Below are 20,681 nucleotides of genomic sequence, written 5' to 3'. Positions count from 1 at the left end.
TTATAACCCAGACATGCGAATTGACCAAAATATCTTTAATGAATTAAATCACCATCAACATTTAATATTAAATTACACCATTAGTCCATTATATTAGAAAATATCTCTACCAACCCCTTTAAATCAAATACCTTTACCATACCCGTATTTATTTATTACTTTTTATACTATTAAAGCCTATTGCGAAGTTGCGACGAATCAAATAAAATCCAAAAAAATATTTAATCATGTTGCATTGCACGGGTGGTAAGGTAGTTAATAACAAATTTTTCTTTTTTGAATGAGTAATAACAAATTATTTAACATTTGTCGGAACATAACATGTTATTTACAACTTAATTCGATGAGGTGAAAAGATATTTTTGTTTGGGTATCCAATTGCTAATACGCCTGCCCTATCAAATAATAACACTATTCTTTATTCATTGAAATCTAATTAAAAGTGGGGGAAAAAAAAAGGAAACCATCTACCACCAACACACAAACCATCGACTCCTAATTAAAAAAAAAAAAAAGTGAAATAAAATTTAAAAGTAAAACACTAAAACCACACTCATAAAGTATTAATTTAAAAAAAAAGAGGAATGAAGAAAAAGACAAGGAAAGTTAGCTGGCAATCCAATTCTCCATAATGTATAGACCAATTCAAAGACGCTGACGTCTCAACGTGATATGATTTTTGATTAAAGATGACATTGAGTTTACACTTTACAGTAAGTGAGACTTTTAACAGTAAACACATGAGTGATGGAAAGTGGAAACATTGTGATAAGTTTTTTTATTTAAAGGTGTGAGTTCAAGCTTGACATAAGTTTTCTTGACCAGACACAAGCTATAAAGTTTCTCATAAAATAAATCCTTAATTTAAACCTTTATCGAGAAGGTCAAATCAAAAGTGAAAATTAAATACACGTGATTGTCTTTTAATATGCCTAAAAGAAAATTTGAACAGGAGACCTCTACTCTCACTAGATTTGGTGATGGTTGTAACTTGTAAGACCATTCGTAACTGTTCATCTTTTCACCTATACTTTTTTATGTCATATCAGCATTATATTTTCATCTCTTTTACTCTTTCTTTTTCCCCTTTAACCATTCACCTACTATTTAGACCCCACTTTTATTTAATTAAAAACATAATATATTTAAACTAAAAGTAACATATTTCTTCAATATATAAAATAAAATTTATTTATATTAATTTTAGGGGGAAAAAAAAAACATTACCCAAACACAATTCAATTATAAAACCGACTTTAGCTATAAATACTAATAAAAATATACTTTAAATGACATTATTGATAAAGAGTAGGTGGGGAGTATTGTATTCTGTGCACAAATCAAAATATAAAAAGTGATAGTGTAAAAACTTACTAAAAGGTCTTCCTTCTTCAACTACCCATACATATATATAATTATATACAACCATGATCTCATTCATGTTCTTCAGCTTTCAAAGTACCTTCAGATATAGTCCTTATCTCTTTTTTGCTTTTTTTTTTGTTATTGTTTACATAATGTAAATCTGTATCTACATATCAAGTTTGTAAAATCAGAAGATATATATAGTTATTTCCCTTATAGTTAATGGTTGTCATAAAAAAATAATTAAAAAAGAAGAAGAAAAAGAATAGAAGCTTGGTGAACGAAATAGCCGACCCCCCTTCACCTCACCCTTTCACTGACCCCCAACAACCGTTCACCTTTCTTCATCTTGTGTTTCACCGATCCTTTTCACCCACCCTTACAAATAGTCTAACAGGAGACCTCTGCTCTCACTAAATTTGAACAGGAGACCTCTGCTCTAACTTGTAACTTATAAAAAGGGTTGAAGAGAGTGGATACTAAATTACTAATTGGGCCAAGTTAATGTTACTTTTGGGGCCGGTTGCCGGTTCACATAGCGTTTAAGTTGTGGTGAAAACTGGCTCTATGTATTGGGTTAGTTAATAATCTTTTGATTGGTTTTATAAATGAACTCGTAAGTATATGATTCGTTAATAAAGTGTACAACTTTTAACATGATGAATGCACATGAATGAATGTTAGGTTTCACTTGAATAGTCACATAGGCCTTCACTTGTAAATGATGGTAAACGTTGGAAACTCACTTGGTTGGATCTCACATAGTCACATTTACCAAACTTGACTGCTATAGACGGCCTGCTGAGATGCCACCATTAACCACCATACCTAACCTTGAGCAGCTCAGGAGGTTCTTCTTCCATTATGCCAGAACCTGTTGTGGACAAGTATTTTCGAAGAGTTGTTTTACGGTCTGCTAGATATGTATGATCCAAGAAGTTATCGTATGCTGTGTTCCCCAAATTCTTTGCTGCCAACACACTACACAAAAAGATTTCATCTATTTAGATTATATTATCTATCACAAAATGACAATTTTATTGTATTTCTTTTATTCCCATGATACAATGATCTTTTTACAGCAGAAGTCAAATGTCACCTATGTACATACTTTCTTTTTTCTGCAACGACAAATACCAACATGCTCATTTTACACCTTTTAACACACCGATGTCTCAATTGAGACTTGAACCCACAACTTCTTGGTTGAGGGGCCACCTAGGTTGTATGCACATATTGGCATTCATTATATTTAACAGATTGATTTTCATGAAGTAAAAAGATAAGTGTTCCTGCGTCCAAAGTTCGCAAATAACAAGCTAATAAAGTGCTTACGGACTAGTGACATGATGTTAAAGTAAATACTCCATATATTTGAAGTTAAGAGAGCAATTAAAATATACTATTGTGCAAGAAAACTTACCAATGTCGGCAATAAACACGACAAGGCAACACATCATCTCTCCAGATCTTATCAATACCGAATCGTCCATACCGCTCGTGGTAGATCTCTTGTTTTCCTGGAAGAACAGTAGGCAGACATTAGCTTTTGATATAATAATACAGTGGATCTTTACAAGAACATTGAAAGTACGCCGGAAAGAATCCTGATAGTAGAACATTCGCATTCAATAGCTAAAGAACGTATTCACGTCTGTTTCCTTCGATGTTCCAACATTGTCAAATAAACAGTCAGATGTGCTGTATCTAATATTTTGGTTAAACCATATATTTTCAGACTCTACTTTGACTATTATGCATACACGATACATGTCATAGGTGACTAGGTGAGTGTTGATTTTTGATACACCAACTATGATAGTATGATGAAGTCAAATAGTTATTGATTGTGTGTGATGTTTTACTGATATTGCCATGTTACTGATCCTTGGCCATGTTAGTTGAGGCAGTTAAGCCATGTCATTGATCTGTGTCCTAGTGGTAAGCTTAACTGTGTGATGTTTATTTACAGCTGTTCTTTCTATATCCTATCTTTGTTTGTAATAGCTACCTCATGCAATTAAACAAGATCTCACTTTCGCCTTCTATCTGTAACTCTCTATATACCTCATTCCCACACGACAACCTCAATCAGTGAAATAGATAATATTAAGAAAAATGCTTAGTAGTTAGTGTGCATAAAAAAATGTACCTTTCATATCAAAAGCCCATCCTGAAGTTTATGATAAAAGTACAACTATTTTATGCACGTTATGGGCTGTCATTAGTAAGACCCATATATTAAATATACTTATGTAATTAGAATATATCATGACATGACTCGTCATATTATGGCAGCTACAATAGATTATAGGTAGCATCATTGTTAGTGTCAAAGGTTCACTAGTTTACCCACAGCTGAACAAGAGAATAGGAACCTGAGTCATGCAAAGCTATCCTCTATAGCTCTAAATACTGACAGTGGTAACATGTAATAGGTACTTACAAGTTACTGCAGTTATACAATTTGGTTCAACAAAGTACCTTTACATCTATTTTGGAAATATTCCTCATCACTATAACGTGCACATAGCACCTACAAAGATAACCAAAAAAAGATCCATCTTCTAAACAGAATCAAAGAAACCAAAACTCTATTAAAAAAGATTAGTGTATGTGTCAATTGGGGGTCACTTACAGCGGAAGTAGCATACCGGTGGCCATCTAATGTTTCAGGTTGGACCTTCAAAACCAACATATCAATTCTTTGTCAAAACAAAGCACAAATCTAGTATAACAGGGATGAATTCTTATAAGAAAATTACTTACTAACTTACAGCTAGAAAACGAAATTCATGCTCCCTTTCAATGTAGGATGGAATCTGATCACAGTAACAGTGGAGTTGTATTAGTTTATTCGTCAACTCTTTGCTGCATTCTCATATCAAGTTCATAATATCATAACAAATTTAAATTACATACCTCTGACTTCTTTATCTCAAAAACAGTAACTATAAGGGACTCGCCTTCACATGGCTCAACACTCAAGCTAGAAATTTCCTAAACACATATACATATTTATCATCTCATCAAATTATTGCATTATATCTTCCTTTTCAAACAACAACAACAAGGTACTCAATCCCGACATAAGCCGGGCTATGGGGGAGGTATGATGTAGACAGACCTTACCCCTACTCAAAGGTAGAGAGGCTGCTTCCAGATCCACCGGAGTGGAAGGGACCTCCGACCCAAAAGTGAAAAATAGGGTTAGATCCACCGGAGTGGAAGCCTTAACCGGATAGGGATAATCTCGATCTCAAACTCTCAATCTTAATCTCAATCTCAATCCCACTCTTCGGATCACAAATTCAGATCTTAGATCTAGAAATTTGTTACCGTTAGGGAGAGGGAGAGGTTAGAGAGAGAACCCTAAATTGAGGAACCCAATAAATTTTAAAAAGTTAAAGATCAGAAAGTACAACGTAAGCTGTCTCTGTGACTGCAAATGAGTAAGTATATACAAATACCTTTGTCTCGGGCTTAGCAATTCCACGCTCGAAAAAAATCGGAGCAACATGAGCAAAAACACGTCTAAATCCATTCAGTTTTGCAACTCTAAAATTCACCAGATCAGGAAACGTACTCCTTGCACTCCGCTCTAATCTCACAGCATGTTATCATACAATCAGTATATCAATAAACACACCAAATGTAACCAACTTCTAAACCGTATAATTAAGTGTACCAAACTTCCGTCTCATCGTGAATGTATGTATTCGATTACCTTTTATAACTTGTAAACTGCCACGTCACCAAAATTAGCAGATGAAGAAGTAACTGAATACATACAATAAAAATGGTTTGGAAGTTTGATGCACTTAATAGACTTTTCCTGATTATAAAATATAGATATAGATAAATTCATCAATTTATATGTATATGTATATGTATATATAATGAACTGATATTAGAATATACTGAAATATAATAGTGAAGTGTATAAGTATATGTATATACCAGAGAGTAAGGAACCGAAACCACAGATGGATAAAGTGCCATCGGGGGAAACGATTTGATCGAAATCGGATTCGGTTGTGAGTTCAGTACCGTGACGGTGAGCCGGTGGCGGGATGTCGCCGGAAAATGACATGGTTGAACGTCGGAGAAAGAGATTCCGGTGGCTGCGTTGAGTTTGAAATTGAAACTGGGAAGGAGTGAATGAGATTGGTAAAGTGTGATACGACGTCGCATAATGAGGTGGTATGGGGATTGTAGATGGTGAAAATAGAGGGTTGATTGAGATTGCATTCATGAGTACTGAAGCTCGATGATATCATGTGTACTGTGTAGTACTGAAGTACTGAACTATTACAATAGTTTTTTTTTACATATATTTTTGGAGAAATCTAAAAGTAGTTTAGGAACTCCCAATGCCGTCTTCCACGAATTTTGGGTCCCAATACCGTCTTCGACGGTGTACGAGGGAGATTGATATGTAGACAGTCTTACCCCTACCAAAAGTAGAGAGGTTGCTTCCAAGTTCTATCATAGGTAGAAAAGAACCTCCAGTCTTGCTGGGCATTAGGATCGAACTCAAGATCTCTGTTTTCAAAGACATGAACTCCAACCACTAATCAAACTCAGTTGGTTAGGAGGAATCTAAAAAGTCATACAGTCAAATCAGTCAATAACTAACAAGCCCAATTAACAATACTTCAACAGTTCAACTTATATGATACAGTAAGATATACAATACAAATATAGCAACTTAAAAATCTAAAATACAAGATGTCAAGTTTTCATTCAATTACAAAATCAGAACTCAACTCTGAAATCAGTATCAAAACAGTGTTTGAATTACATACACAAGCAGTCAGTTAAATCTGTTTTTTTTTTTTTTTTTACTTTTTTTTTTGTTCAGAATAAAAGAATGATCAGTAACCATTCATCATACAATTACAATTACAATATATAGATACATATTTATATCTACCAACTAATGTATTAAATATTTAAATCTACTTCTCTAGCTCCACCAATAACTTTTCCATCATCTTCTTATACATTGGCATGTAATGATCATTGATCATTGTTCTTGATAACCTCAACTTACCATAAAGTTCCCGGGGCGTCTCGTAAATACCCACAGTCTCTAGTTTGTGTTCTTCATGATCTTCAATGGCTGATCCATGAGGTTCATGATCTTGATCTTGTTCCGCTGAATTATTAGAAATGATGGAAACAATATGCATTATTCTTCCAGGAGGATAGAGATGGTAATTTTCTGGAATGTCTGGTGAGGAAATGGGTTGTTCACCATCAACTGCATCAGCTATAACCTTTTCCTCTTCTCTAATTTCTTCAGCTGCCGCCTCTTCTTCTTCCTCCAGGGCTTGAATATCAGCATCGTTTTCTTGCCTTTGAAGTTCTCTTTCAAGTTCATATAATAGTTCGCCTTCTGTAATGTGTTCAGATTTGGATGATACATGATCCACAGAAATAAGAAGTTCCTCCTCATCTGTGTCATCATGACCAGATCCGCCACTTGAAGAGCAGTGGTCTACATCGTTTGACTCGTGATCTGGGACGCTGGTGTCAGTTGTAAGGGAGTCAGGGTTCTTTTCAAGTATGAGGGAGGTTTCAGAGAAACTATCAGTTGGTACGGTACCAACAGCACGACGGCGTGCACCCATACATGACCATGCAGATAGCGTTGAGCGGGTTCTAACTACAGCTTGAGCAACGTTTTGAGCACGTTTCATCACAACCTGCAAATTATAATATGTGGTTTTCATCTGCTTCTATTGGGTTTATCATGATACTTCATTTTTTCATTAAATTGTTTAATATACTTGATCGGCTCTAAGAATGTAAAACTTAGAATAAAGCAAAAGAGTTGGGATGGGTAATGGGTCAAATGTCCAGGTCAATATGGGTAATACTGTAGTGGAATAAGATGGCCAGTTGGACTGAAAATGCTTTTTATCCAATGATAAATTGGCAACAGCTGGTGAAGAACATGATTACAGAAGTTATATTACTCTGTATTTCAGTTAAAATCCACCCGCTGAAGGAAAATAGATTACGAAGTTGCAAAATACACTCTTTGGCAACTATTGCCTATGCTACACATGTGTCCACTTTTTATTGACTATCAATTTTGTACAGTAATATAAACGTTGGTGACCCGCTAGAGATAAAGTCATAACCGAAATCAGCCGATTCATAAGTAAGGGATTGAAATTTTACCCCTCTAGTAAAATTGATTGTTTAAGCATGAAAAGAGCCAAAATGAGTAAAGCTTTTACCTGGGTGCTGCTAGAAACGGGTCGTAGCATAGCACCTGCACCAGCAACCTTGGCTCTTGCATTAGCCATTGACGGAAGACGAGATCCTAGAGCAGTAGCAGAACGATATACAACATTCAAAACTCTAGTTTGCTCGACTTGATCACGCAGATCATTTAACCATGAGGAAGCTGTAACCTGTAAATGAGATCCTTCATTAAATCCTTTAAAATAATTTAGCAATCATTAGTAGTGTGGAGCTTAACATTCTCTAGCAACAAGATCCAGTTTATAATAATTACAAAGTTCAAAGGGAAACTTGCTTCCATAAATACGACCCAAATCTTTATCAAAACACATACATTGATACATACATCTAGTAAATAAGTGAAGAAAACTATCACACTGAAATACAAGAAACAGGACTCCGGGACATACTCCACAAATTACAACATCATCTCTGTGAATCTTAACCAGTAAATTTACAATACATGATACGGGGACAATTTCTCTTGAAAATTATGGTACTAAAGTCAGTTAGTTTATGATACCTCAGTTCGAAGATCATCTATAGAAGCAGTTGAGAATGTCGGCACCAAATCAGAGCCGTTGATTATTGTGGTGATAAAGTGCTTACCGGACTCCGCCAATTCCCAAGTCATACAGGCAGCTGCAGAAAATGAAAGTTAGTATCCTAAATCAGCATTCAAACCTCAAGTGAAAATGGACTCTGATTAACTAATGGACAACCTTGGTCTGAGCTACTTAAAGTAGAATATATAAACAAGCATTATAATAGAAGTAAAAACTGCATGTAGAAGTGTGTGGGGAAATATAAAATAGAAAAGAAAGTGTTCCCTTAAAGTTGTTCATTGTATATGTCAAGTTGCTTTTCCAAAAAATATATGATAACTTAAGTTTAATATGATTATCCCTTAGCCGGTCATCTCAAACCCATAAAATGATAAACCTATGAAGGTACATAGCCATCTTATGGTGTAAAAAGTGTGGGTGAAATATACTGATAAACAGCAACGAAAAACAATAAGAAAGTTAAAACCTATGTTTCCTCCTTGAGAAGATATAAAACTCTGGTTGATAAAGTAAAGCAAAGGTTACTGTATTTGAGCTACAGCTTTATAAAAAGAAAGGACAAGGTATTAAAGGCAATCACTTCAACAAAGTTAGGTTTTGCAAAAATGTCAAAGAGAATACATTGATATGATAAGATGCAACAGGTCTTTATCAGATCCCAGTAAGTCATGTAGAAAGTTAGAGAAGTTTCATAAAACGCCCTTCTTTTCACGCGGACCGTCTGAATGATATGCTTTTAATTAATACAATTTCAAAAGAACACATATATTATTTGTATTACCCAAGAAAGAGCATCCTTATGTCAATCATCATCAGGAAGATCCTGACAAAATCTAAATCTGTGCGGAATAATCATTCTGGTTATAGATCATAAGTAGGTGACCACAGATAATGCTAATACATTGATTTTGCCATCGGTAATGGGAGAAAAAGGAACAGACAAGGCAATAAAACAGTAGAGCATATGACAGTACATGCCTGGTGCAAACGTGATGCATGACACGAATGACAAGTCTTTCTGTTCTCGAAGAATATATGTCAAGAGTGCAGCAGTGCCACCACCAAGGGAATGACCAACAATCTGAAGAAATAAATAACTCATTACAATACTCAGCCAATTAGTGAAGGGGTGGCAACAAAGTTACACGAACATAAGTCATATTTGAGGAATTTATATAGAATATTGGAACAAAATACATTTAACGTGTGACACAAACGTGTTTCCCGTATATAAAATATCTAGGGGGCATGGCAGACATATCTGCTAATAAGATTATCGAATCATAGAATGAATGGTTTGTCATGTCCATGCAACATTTCCCCAAAAAACAGCATTTTTCAGTCTTGGTCCGTCCCAAAAAATGCAACATTCCGTTTTTTGGTAAGTTTTCAATCTTGATAAACCTTTGTTACCAGTATTCATTAGTCATTACTAACAGAGAGTAAGATGGGGTACTTCGAAGTTGATCATTAGTCAACCATTTTTGCTCAAACTATGTGACCATTCATAAGTAGCATTTTCTCTCCAAGACAAAGAAATGCATAACAATGCCCTACATATCCAATAATATGACCATGGCAATATGAAGGTAAGATATGTTGATGACATTTTCTGTTGTAGTTTAGAGCACTCTTCATTGTTATACATATTCCTCTGTGTAATACGAGTACACAAAAAAGACATTCGAAAAGAAATAAAAGCCAGACGGAAAATGTACCTTTACTTCGTAACCAGGATTTTCTTTCAAGGCTTCAAGCAAAAAAGGAATACTGAGCTTCGCAATCCAACGAGCAGCAGCAACCATCCCACAATGTGCATAACCTAGAATAAGATTACTTATCCCGCCATCATGTAAAACTGAATGGTGAAAAGGGACGACGGCACCAGTTGCTGCTGTCAGTGTATCCTTAATACTATGTGTGCCTCGAATTAATAGAAAAAAACATTTTAACTTTTTATCACAGATAATCGTGAAGGCAGGTCTCAAGAGCTGCATCCAAAAAAAGAAGGGGGGGAAAGCAACCTCAGTGATGTACACAGCTAAAAAGTTACAGCTCGCTATTGATAATTTACAACTTCAATAATAATAGAAAAGTGTATCGATTTCCATACCCCTGCTTTAGGCTTTTGCAATAGAACATCTGCTTCTGAATACCCCGCAGACTCCAAAAAGACAGGGAAAGGCTTCTTAGAAAATAGTATGCAGTTAGTCAACAACCACAAATAATGTTTCAACTCTGCAATGATTTCTGGTCCTTTCAGCTGTCTACTATTTTCTCCAGCATATATACTAGCTACTTGTACATTACCCTGAATCAACATTTAGCACATTCAGACAGGTCTACACCCAAAGAAATAATAATAATAATAATAACAATAATAATAATAATAATAATAATAAAAGATACGTACTTACAAAGAAAATAACCATGCATCGTGCAATGTGGCATATCTAAGTTTATACTTCAGAGTTCAGACTAATACATGTTATGCAAAACCTATTCATGCTCATTTTTCAGCATGTACATGTAATACAACCATGATTTAGGATTTCATATATGCAGCAATTCCCAGATAAACTAAATTCTGACTTTGCAACTACATTAAACCTACATTATAAGTGAGATAAAGATCGGAACCAATCACAGTTGGGGTTGCTACTATACACTATGGCAAGTTAACAACGTAGTTTTCGCTTCAACGTGAATATGATATAACTGAATATCTCATAAAATTTAGATAACTATGTAACAATTGAGACATGTTTACTCCCTTATGGCTTAAAAAGTGTGTTCCAAATAAGCAAGACCCTGCCCACTTTAAAAAAGGCTGCCTTTTCCCCTGAAATAAGCTAAAAACACATCAAGTATCGCCACACTTCAAAGTGCATTTTGGCACGTTGTAAGCCATAAGCATTTCAAACATACAATTCCAAACACCTTAGCAAGTAATGGAAGCACAAACCTTCTAGGTGCAACAAAATGTATTAAAATCGTTACTTTTTGCTATTATGTGTATCGAACTTCCAAACCGTTTTTTGCGCATATCAAACTTCCAATGCAATGCATTGCTTTCATATGTATCTGGTTACCCCGTATTACTTGTAACCCGGTAATACCGGGTAACCAGATACATACAATAGCAATGAATTGAACGTTTAATAGGCGCAATAAACAGTTTAGATACACACAACAGGAAAACGTAACAAGTTTGAAACTTTTTGGTCACTTAGCCAATACAAAACACAATTACACAAATAATTATAATTTGAAGGACTACACATTTACTAGATCATTAATTAGGTCTAAAACAGTTATATATGTATATACCTGTCTTCTTAACAGATAATTGATACCAAAAGCCAAATCACCAATAGGCCATTTCCCCAAAGTTTCAGAATAAGTAAACCTAAGGGTTTCAGAAAGCGTAGAAATCGTTTCGAGCCACGTGGCAGGCGCTTGAGCTGGTCTTCTTTGATTGATCATCTTCCTTTTCGATTTACTTGATTTCAAATACTCTCTACCCTCATCATCCACGTCATCGCCTCTAGGATCAGCTGATGACGTCATTCTCCGTGCTAATACGTAGTATAATAGCACCACCGCTCCGGCTGCCGTCGCCACAGTCGTGGCCGCCATGGAGATCGGATTTGGTGTGTAATTGGCGAGAATTACGGATGATGAATTTTCTAAATATATATTTTGTATATATGTATGTATATACGTAGAATGACAATGAATGAATCTGAAGAGAAGTAAGAGATTGAGACTTTAGATATGGAGTTACTTTTTTGTGTTTTGTGATGTACAGTAAGCTTTTATACCATAATAATGGGAACATATTTTCCCTTTTTAATGGAAAAAACAAAAAAAATCCGTAAGGTTTTAGATTTTATTACCTAGTTTAATACATTTTTGTCTAGACATAATACTGCAACGAATAAAACATTGCTTTGTGAAATCATTCCATGAAATGAAGTAAATTTTTTTTCCATGAAAATATAAATCCTCCTAAAGATTATCATAAAAATCGTCTTAAATATTTAAGAAGGTAATATGTGGTATCCATTAATTCTCTTTCTTAATTTTGCTCTCTGATTTTGTCACATGTCATCATCCAATAGTTAGAGTATTTATAGAATTAATCATTTTCTTTTTTTTTTAAATAGCACATATGTATCCGTTCATGTTTGTATTCATTTGTAAAATTATACAAACGAACATGAAAAGTTTAATTATTGCTTTTATATGATTTAACTTTGAAAAGGACTATCATTCAATTTAATTTGAGCTTGTAAACTATAGAATATTACTTATCTATCTAATAGGATATAACTATAATACAAATAATGAAATTACATAACACTTAAAAAAATTACAATATACTTTTTACACTAATTACTTTTATATTAATAATCACACTGTAACTGTGCTGTCGACATCACTATTACATTATTGTATCGCGCGAACGTGTGACTAGTTTATTATATATACTTGTAAATTGAGATATACATACCTATGACATAACTTTAGTTTAATCACCTGGTGAAATATATATAAGAAAGAAACGGAAAAGGTCTGACATATATTTTGGGATCAAGCAAGGGAGAAGAGCCAAGAACGGATAAGAATTTTTGTACATATGACATTCATTAATTTAATAATTTAGTGAGATATATCAAGTAAAGTGTTATCTCAATAGACATTGCACTGGTTGCCTCATGGATGACAATGTGTAGGGTGTATCTGTATAATAGGATTTCCAAAACATAAAATATTATTGACATATAGAGTGGTGGTTAAGCCAAAAACGTGTGTAGTTTTATTAGGTCAACTTTCATCATATTTTATTGATCATTTTTGTACAAAATTAATTAATACTCCGTATGATTATTAATCATTTATTTGTTTTCTGAGTATATGTTAGTCAAACTAATTACGAGCTAGGAAAATAACCATCTCTATAGTCACATGTAATTATTCATGAGAGCGTTAACTTTTAAATATATCGCCAAAATTCTTTACTATGGTAAACCGAAAAAGGTTATTAAATTTTTGGATAGGTGTTTGGTCATGTAATCATATGCATAGACATGTAATACCGAAAATGTTATAATATTTAGTGATCTTTGAATAATTCAACTTTTGGATTTGATGTAATCAACTTTGGGATTTGGTTGACGAATTTTAGTGTTGTAAGTGCACCTTAAAAAAAAAAACCAAAAATTAAATAAATCACGAGTCTACAGGTGTTTAATAGACTCGTCCCATACTTGAGCACGAAAAGAAATCTTTCAACAGAAAAAAAAATTATGCTACCAATGTATGAAAGAACCATCTTTTTGGTTCAACAAAATACTCAGCAACAGCCATCCAAAAGAGACCGTATACTCTTAATATGCAAAACAAGTTTTTAACAAAATAGTGATATAAAACAAAATTTTGAGTTACAAATTTGTAGACAAAACGGTATTTGAATTCTAAAGTGAACTACAATACTCTTGTGTTTTACTCATCGAGTAATGCACATAGTTTGGATAAAATTTAGTTCTGGGCTCATCTGGGTCTGTTGTTTAGTCAGCTTTTTTTGTTTGACTTTGCTCCGGTAATTTAAGCACACCTTTGTCTAGCAAGGGCTTCAGTTCTTTCTTAGTCAGTTTTAGCACCTTTGGATCTGAAGTTTCCAAGTATGCACAAACTACCTTCGCACTGCAAAATGGTTTTACATATAGAAATTAAAAAGAAATGAGTAAACAACTTTTAAGGTTCTCTCTAAGAGGAAGTAAATTTCGTTGGTCACATATAAAAAAGACAACTTTCTATGGATGAAGCAGATGCGGTCGACTTTATACAGTTATTATCCATATTAATCATAAACAGGTTGCATCATATGATTACTAAAATATATTTTATTTCGATAATAAACTTTGTTTTTCAATAAATTAGTAAAGAATGTTTAGGGTAACATTACCTGTGACCTTGGGCCCAAGTCTTGCATTTCCCCTTGAAAACTTTCTCCCACAAAATGGTTGCGAAAGATGGACATTCTAGTATTAATTTTCTGATTGTTCTGCTAGAATGGAAGTTCTCCAGAAGATGCTCCTCTTCCTGTCCTTCTGATTTAGGGATTGCCACCTTAGATGCTATAGCTTCATGTAACGATTTTAACTTTTCATCCAAATGTGGGTGGAGAATGCCGTCTGCGCCCCCTGAAGCAACCTGAATCGTTGGAATTTTCAGATTACCAAGTCTAGCAAAAACAAAATCACATAAAAGGTCCAGAATACAATAACAAAAAGTTTAGTTTGCGATTTGATTAGTCATGTTGATCCAGACCCCGGTACAATCATCTATAATGTGCTAAGAAGATTCACAAACGTAAAAAATTTGAAAAAAAAAAGGAAAAGCAATTTTAGAAATATAATAATGTGTAATGCAATGCCAAAATCATCACCTCAAACAAGACCTCTTTTCCAAAATTTGATCTAAGTAACTCTTCCACACTCTCAGAACATGCATCAATGAGACTCTGTAAAAATAAACAAAGTAAACATCAATTAAAGTGCATTAAGTCTGGGTCCTAGTATTAAAAAATTGTGAACATATGGGGCCCTTTTTAAAGTGAAAACGTGATATTCAGTAATCATAAGCAAATAACCAGCTGTGATAAAACAAATTTCGGATGTGTTTCTACTGTCTAAAACTGTATAAATCAGATAAGCAAATATTTTAATGTTTGGCAATTCCAACAACCTTCTATATAAATCAAATTACTAAAGAAAAAGAGAAGTTCAATAGGAGCGAAAATTTATCGAATTAGATTAATAAAGAAAGGGTATAAATGTAACTTTAGTTTATCCTTAGATAACCGGTTTTCAGCTCTGTGAATTTGCTTGTTCTTAATAATAAGAATCTGTTTATCCAAACATTAAAAATCATCTTGTAACGTTAATCAGATAATCAGTCCCAAAATCCAAACCCAAAACCATACCCAAAAACCCTGTTCTACCACACAACACAAACCTCGGCAAGTCCACTATCAACCAACAACTCTCTTCTTCTTAAAATGGGATCTTTTTTCCCACCCGCTATAGATTTTACATTTTCATTTGCATCACTCATGTCTTCATCACCTTCAGCCCCCGGGGATTTGACTTCAGCATTGGGTCCTGATCCACCCTAATGACCCAAAAAACAAATGAATTATAATATTTCAATGGCATTTTCTTCATAAAAAAACTTGCAAGATATAAAATTTACCAAAGCCTCCGTATCACTCATGTCTTCATCACCTTCAGCCTCTGAAGATTTTACTTTGGTTTCGAGTTCTGATTCGCTCTGATGGCCCAAAAACAAAATAAATTATAATATTTCAATCTCACTTTCTTTACCAAGAGCTCATAGGATATAAGATTACCTTGACAACTAATGAAGGTATAGACGAATCCAACAAAGATAAATCATCTGGACTGAGATAACGCGAGCAATTTGGATGAAGAAGTTGCAATAAAGGGTGCCTTCCATTCTGAGACCATATTAAAAACATTAGTAACATCACTCTGATGATTTTCAGAAAGTTATCATATGTTAAAAAATTCTAAACAACAAGAAGTATTAACTAAGGTATGCGAGAAAAACCTTATCTAAAATCAGCTCCTTCAGTACTGCTTGGAGTTCACGAATGATAATCTGAAATTCAGGAGTTCCAGATATTAAAAGGTGACATTACATGCCTAGAAAAATGCTTGACAAAAGTAGCATCAAGTGACCAACCTTTTTAACTAATTGTGTATCATCAACAACTGATAGAATACATGTAAGCACCTAAAAAACAAGAAAAACAATTAGAGCACACATAGAAGAGGACACTGGAAAATACCCGGTATTGACCAGAAATAGTAAGCACATTAAGCTCTGCAATACAGATAACTGATAAGGGTGGTGAATTCAAACCATTTACTTCTGAATGGGTTGATTCGGGTAATGTTTTATTTAGTACGGGGTCAAATAGATAAAACGCAAAAACTAGCTAAAGACCTATATAAAATTCATCCTTACCATGCTGCCAAATCTATCTAAAGCTATCTTACTGACGTGACCCTTCATTCCTTTAGTGATTTTCTTTCTTTCCTGTAATAGCATAACACAAATTATAAATTAAACTGACAAAATAAAGTAACATAATGATCAATCAACAGGATCTAAAAGTAAAACATTAACCAACCTGAGCACTGCCATGCTTGACGCAGAGAATCCCAATCTTGGATCCATCCTTTGTATGAATCATCCTCACAAGAAGTGCACTTGCTAAATGTTGAATAACATCTGCAGCAGAGGTCTATACATACACTCCGGTTAGAAATGCGAGCAATAAAATGAAAGAAAATAAGGATAAAAAAATTAAAGTACCTTGTCAGCAATTGTAAAGTACTCTACAATTGTCTTGTGTAAGATAGAGTGATCTACTATCCCTTTCTCCAGAATTGGTTGAAGCACAGCAGACATATGCCTCACTACAGCTGATTTTTGCAAATTCAGCTTGGAAATTATATCCACTATCCTGTGAATTTAAATAAAGACACAAGTCATAAGTAAATCATGAATGGGAAAACAGGCAATGGAATTTGACGTCTATGGATATCATACATTTGGACAGGTTTAAATAATACATCTGTTATCTTAATACTAACAAATCCACAAAATTAGCATATGCGTAAATGCCATGGCACTTTTTTTATTCAACGAGAAGCTAATTACCTGCGTTCTTTCACTAAAGCTAGATCTTTAAATAACTGAAGCTCGGTAGAATATAATTCCATGAGAAGAGATTGTTTTTGAGTAGCATTTCCCAATTGATAAGCATGTTCAGCAACTTCAAGAAAAGATAAAAGGTCAACGTGTGGACTTCAAAGATAACTGAATAAACAACACACCATCATCAAATGTGCAACAAAAAATAAAAAATAAAGGCTTAATCTGTTCAGATGAAGCAATGTGTCATACCAACTGAACCAACCATATGGCGTAAAAGAGGAGCAACATGCCCACGCAGAGAAGAAATAAAGTCCGCCAGTTGTTCCTTTGAGGCTACAAAAGTGCAAAGGAAGACATAGGAGAATTAGAAACAAACCTTGTTACTTATAATACAATTCTGAAAACAAAGCTAATCGAAGTCTAATACAAACCATTATCCAACAGCTTTGTAATTAGATGCACTGCATAGGTGTTGCAAGCAAGGCTGAGAAAGTGTGGCCGAAGTTCCGCATAAACGGCATTCCTTTCATCTTGTGAACAATACTTGGCACATGTCTAAAGCAAAAAAGACAATAACAAATACATCAGCACTTCTCTTAAAGAAAATAACTCAAAAGCACAGAAAATAAATCTTCAAGAATTACCTGAAGTACACGACAAGAAACATGGGAGCCTGCAATTTCAGGAATTTTGCCTTTCATCTTCTTTAAACCCTCGCTCACCAACCTTGAAACATATTCAAAAGACAAAGTTCCTTAATAACAGAAGACAAAGATAACTAAAAAAAACAACTGCAAACATACTTTGATCTATCTTCTTTTGCAATATTGCGGCGCCTCATCTTTTCCCATAGTGAAGCAAGCTCCTGTGATGAAAAACGAAACGATTAATAATAATAATAATATGTTTTTACACACAGATCATGTCAATTCTGTAATGTTATATCCCAGAAATAATGCGATACACCTAATCAAGATGGCATCGGATAAACTGGTATCAAAATTTGACAAGGTATCCAAAGGTAGATAAGTAGTTAGAAGTTGCATAATGGGTGATAGGGTACAAGTGAAAGCAGAAAGTTTCGACAGTGGTGGGTTGACTCGAAACGCCACAGATAATCAGTGTGCCGAGATTAATGACAAAACACACATAACTTTCACATCGTTATGACTAAGCATCAGTATAACTACTATCTACAGTTAGATTCATTGTGCCATATGCATACTATAAGATCGTTATGACTAAGCATCACTATGTGAAGAATGTACATACTTGCTCAAGTGTATAATGAGGCCTCCTCTTTTTCTTCCTAGCTTCAGCAAGCTCCTGTAAAAACCCAAAAAATAGTTCCGTTAAAAAAATAAATAAAAAAAAAGCCTTACTCTGTTACAACAATACTGTCATCACAACCGGCCATACTAAAAAGATTACAAGTATAACACAATCAACTAGGTAACAACAGCTATAGTCAATGCCATGTCATTTTAAAACAACCTTTTAAGTTTCAACAAGCATAAAACAAAAAACAAAAAGTTAACTACTGGTTCACTAAAGCAAGGTACTTTTTCGATTTTTTGTTGGTTCCATTTTAACTGGTATTTGGAATAGCTTACATTGTAGACTTATTGGCTTATTTAAATTCCATATAGCAAATTAAGCTCATTTTTCCGGGCTTATGAGGTTGGCTTGTAAGCTTAGATAAGCAATAAGCTCAAGTTATTAACATACAATTCGATAATTTATTAACGTACGGTTTTATGTCCTTTCAAGCCTATATAAATTATCTAAATTCAACATTTCTGTACACATTTAGCATTTTTCTAAACTAAAATTTACAATAAATAAGATAAACTTACTAAAAACTATAAAAGTTAAAAATTATTAAATAAAAGTACAAAACCAAATTTAAAGAAACAACAAAAAAAACAAACCTTGGCTTGAATACGAAGTTCTTTTTTAGTTTTCGGGGCATCATGAGCTACATCTTGTTTATTATTAAACTTCGGCTTACCAAAACCACCACCATCACCACCAACAGTTTTACTAAATGGTTTTTTAAAAGGTTTGTTTTTTAGTTGTTGTGTTGTTGTGTCTGATGAAGTGGGTGGTGTTTTTAGTTTCTTCTTTGGACTGAATTTGCCTCCATCTCCGCCGCCTTTTGTGGGTGTCTTTCTTTTCTTGCTGCTGCTATCTTTCTTGAACCCCATTGATAATTGATGATGATGAGGGTTTTGGCAGGGTTTTCAAGGAGGTAGGCGTTGCTTTTGTTTTGGGGTTTTTTTAGGGCATATCTATACAGGAGAAAAATAAGTTAGTGTATTTTTTATTTTTTCGTAAATATATAAGTAGTCCTTCGTGTTATATGAATTTTTCAATTTGTAAGGTTTTTTTTTAACCGATTTAGTTATGTTTTAATTTTATTTTATCAATGTGCAAACTTATACTTATATTTAAATTAGATACTAGATACCAGACCCGTGTGTAAAACTGGACACGAGGTTTACAATATTATCAATATTAGATTTTTATACATTTAAGTCATAAAAATTTATAACTTTGAAGATATATGGTTCCAATGGTTATACTTTGCAAGTTGTAGTATAATAGTCACAGGTTTGTCACTCTCATTATTAGCTGAGACATATTGATGGAATCGTTTGTTGTAACTATTCCACAACACATATGCTATAATAATTCATCTATTATAAAAAGGAAAATAACTAATCATTCTAACAAAATAGCCTAAAAATCCTCCTAACACTTTAAGAAGGTGACATGTGGTATCCATTAAATCTCTTTCTTAATCTTGCCCCCTGATTTTTCCACATGTCATAATCCAATAGTTAGGAGGATTTTTAGGCTAATTTGTTAGGAGGATTAATCATTTCCCTTATAGAAATATTTAAAACCAGTTGTAGTCATAATGTGATAGTATTACGAAAGATAATTAAGAATTAAACTATAAACACACTTGTGATTTTGTACTGACATTCAAGTATATGTCTTTGATCATAATGCGGACCCATAACACGAATAGGTTTATTTTCTACCACCTGTCCTATGATAATTGTATAACAATTAGGATGGTTTTTATATTTTTGATAGCAATTAAGACTCTGGATTTGAGTGACAATTGTAACTATAAACATTAATACGCAAAATTAAATTATATAAATGTTTTCATTTAAAAACATATTATTATATTCATAAATAACTTACATCCAAAATTAATATACTTGTAGTAAAAACCGAGTTTGGTTTTAAAGCCTACATCGCTATTGAAATTAAACTAAGTTTGTTTTTAATTCAAGTAATTGATGAACATCCATTTTGTGATAAAAACCCTTATTGAAAGGCTTCATTTTTATATCTAAATGAGTTATTATTCCGGAACTATTGGTACTTAATGAATCGTGTATTTATGCAGGTTCACGGAAGATGCGAGAGAGAGTAAATGACATCAAATGACTCAAGAAGGAAGCCTATGAAGTTATAAGACACAAGGAAGGGATTCGAAAGTCAAACAAAGACGCACAAGTACAAACAGCAGCCACTAGCGCCGCTTCCGGAGACCTAGCGTCGCTGGCCCTATGAAGCCCATAACTAGAGCCGCTGGTAAGCACACCACCACCGCTGGTTGGCCCAGATCAAAAACCGACTTAAATCACTATTTAAGTCGAACTAACCCTCAGAACCCTAGAGAGAGCCGATTCAGCAGCCTTAGCCGCACAGTATCAA

At 34.0% G+C, this 20,681-nt stretch overlaps 3 protein-coding genes across 4 annotated transcripts; all 3 read right to left on the bottom strand.

Moving 5' to 3' along the window:
* Window positions 1–1,937: 1,937 nt before the first annotated feature.
* Window positions 1,938–5,658, bottom strand: LOC122599912. Its single transcript, XM_043772522.1, has 8 exons — window positions 5,326–5,658; window positions 4,836–4,966; window positions 4,288–4,365; window positions 4,143–4,187; window positions 4,004–4,048; window positions 3,850–3,901; window positions 2,789–2,885; window positions 1,938–2,346 (listed from the first exon to the last, which is right to left on the bottom strand). Exons 1-8 carry the CDS (start codon window positions 5,618–5,620, stop codon window positions 2,181–2,183), a joined length of 909 nt encoding a protein of 302 aa, XP_043628457.1. The 5' UTR covers window positions 5,621–5,658; the 3' UTR covers window positions 1,938–2,180.
* A 398-nt stretch (window positions 5,659–6,056) lies between these two features.
* Window positions 6,057–11,974, bottom strand: LOC122600588. 2 transcript variants are annotated; one of them, XM_043773332.1, is made up of 7 exons: window positions 11,520–11,974; window positions 10,303–10,500; window positions 9,908–10,180; window positions 9,168–9,270; window positions 8,147–8,265; window positions 7,617–7,793; window positions 6,057–7,076 (listed from the first exon to the last, which is right to left on the bottom strand). In XM_043773332.1, the coding sequence occupies exons 1-7, from the start codon at window positions 11,826–11,828 to the stop codon at window positions 6,327–6,329; spliced, it is 1,929 nt and encodes a 642-aa protein (XP_043629267.1). In that variant the 5' UTR covers window positions 11,829–11,974; the 3' UTR covers window positions 6,057–6,326. The 2 variants fall into 2 exon arrangements, with proteins under 2 accessions (XP_043629267.1, XP_043629268.1); XM_043773333.1 differs by lacking the exon at window positions 11,520–11,974 and adding an exon at window positions 10,607–10,757.
* A 1,583-nt stretch (window positions 11,975–13,557) lies between these two features.
* LOC122599759 (pumilio homolog 24) lies at window positions 13,558–19,232 on the bottom strand. The gene is made up of 18 exons (XM_043772324.1): window positions 18,875–19,232; window positions 18,216–18,269; window positions 17,747–17,808; window positions 17,588–17,669; window positions 17,375–17,498; window positions 17,193–17,276; window positions 16,947–17,061; window positions 16,599–16,749; window positions 16,414–16,527; window positions 16,248–16,319; window positions 15,963–16,013; window positions 15,828–15,878; window positions 15,607–15,714; window positions 15,450–15,527; window positions 15,213–15,368; window positions 14,644–14,718; window positions 14,161–14,408; window positions 13,558–13,898 (listed from the first exon to the last, which is right to left on the bottom strand). Exons 1-18 carry the CDS (start codon window positions 19,148–19,150, stop codon window positions 13,763–13,765), a joined length of 2,037 nt encoding a protein of 678 aa, XP_043628259.1. The 5' UTR covers window positions 19,151–19,232; the 3' UTR covers window positions 13,558–13,762.
* Between the last annotated feature and the right edge of the window lie 1,449 nt (window positions 19,233–20,681).

The sequence above is a fragment of the Erigeron canadensis genome, chromosome 5, assembly GCF_010389155.1.
Source record: "Erigeron canadensis isolate Cc75 chromosome 5, C_canadensis_v1, whole genome shotgun sequence".
Classification (NCBI taxonomy): Eukaryota; Viridiplantae; Streptophyta; class Magnoliopsida; order Asterales; family Asteraceae; genus Erigeron; species Erigeron canadensis.
The sequence above is the reverse complement of the archived record's forward strand: the minus strand, read 5'-3'. Positions and strand labels throughout refer to the sequence as shown.

What these genes read in the sequence shown, in the direction of transcription:
- LOC122599912 (XM_043772522.1), bottom strand. Translation starts at nt 5,620, where the DNA reads ATGAATGCAATCTCAATCAACCCTCTATTTTCACCATCTACAATCCCC. An exon ending in TTGCTAAGCCCGAGACAAAG is followed by an intron (nt 4,366 to 4,835) that starts GTATTTGTATAT and finishes ATATGTGTTTAG; the next exon opens with GAAATTTCTAGCTTGAGTGT. An exon ending in CGTGTTTATTGCCGACATTG is followed by an intron (nt 2,347 to 2,788) that starts GTAAGTTTTCTT and finishes CTTTTTGTGTAG; the next exon opens with TGTGTTGGCAGCAAAGAATT.
- LOC122600588 (XM_043773332.1), bottom strand. Translation starts at nt 11,828, where the DNA reads ATGGCGGCCACGACTGTGGCGACGGCAGCCGGAGCGGTGGTGCTATTA. An exon ending in TGCAAAAGCCTAAAGCAGGG is followed by an intron (nt 10,181 to 10,302) that starts GTATGGAAATCG and finishes TTTTGGATGCAG; the next exon opens with CTCTTGAGACCTGCCTTCAC. An exon ending in TAGATGATCTTCGAACTGAG is followed by an intron (nt 7,794 to 8,146) that starts GTATCATAAACT and finishes TCTCATTTACAG; the next exon opens with GTTACAGCTTCCTCATGGTT.
- LOC122599759 (XM_043772324.1), bottom strand. Translation starts at nt 19,150, where the DNA reads ATGGGGTTCAAGAAAGATAGCAGCAGCAAGAAAAGAAAGACACCCACA. An exon ending in TACAAAGCTGTTGGATAATG is followed by an intron (nt 17,277 to 17,374) that starts GTTTGTATTAGA and finishes GCACTTTTGTAG; the next exon opens with CCTCAAAGGAACAACTGGCG. An exon ending in ACTTGGGCCCAAGGTCACAG is followed by an intron (nt 13,899 to 14,160) that starts GTAATGTTACCC and finishes ACCATTTTGCAG; the next exon opens with TGCGAAGGTAGTTTGTGCAT.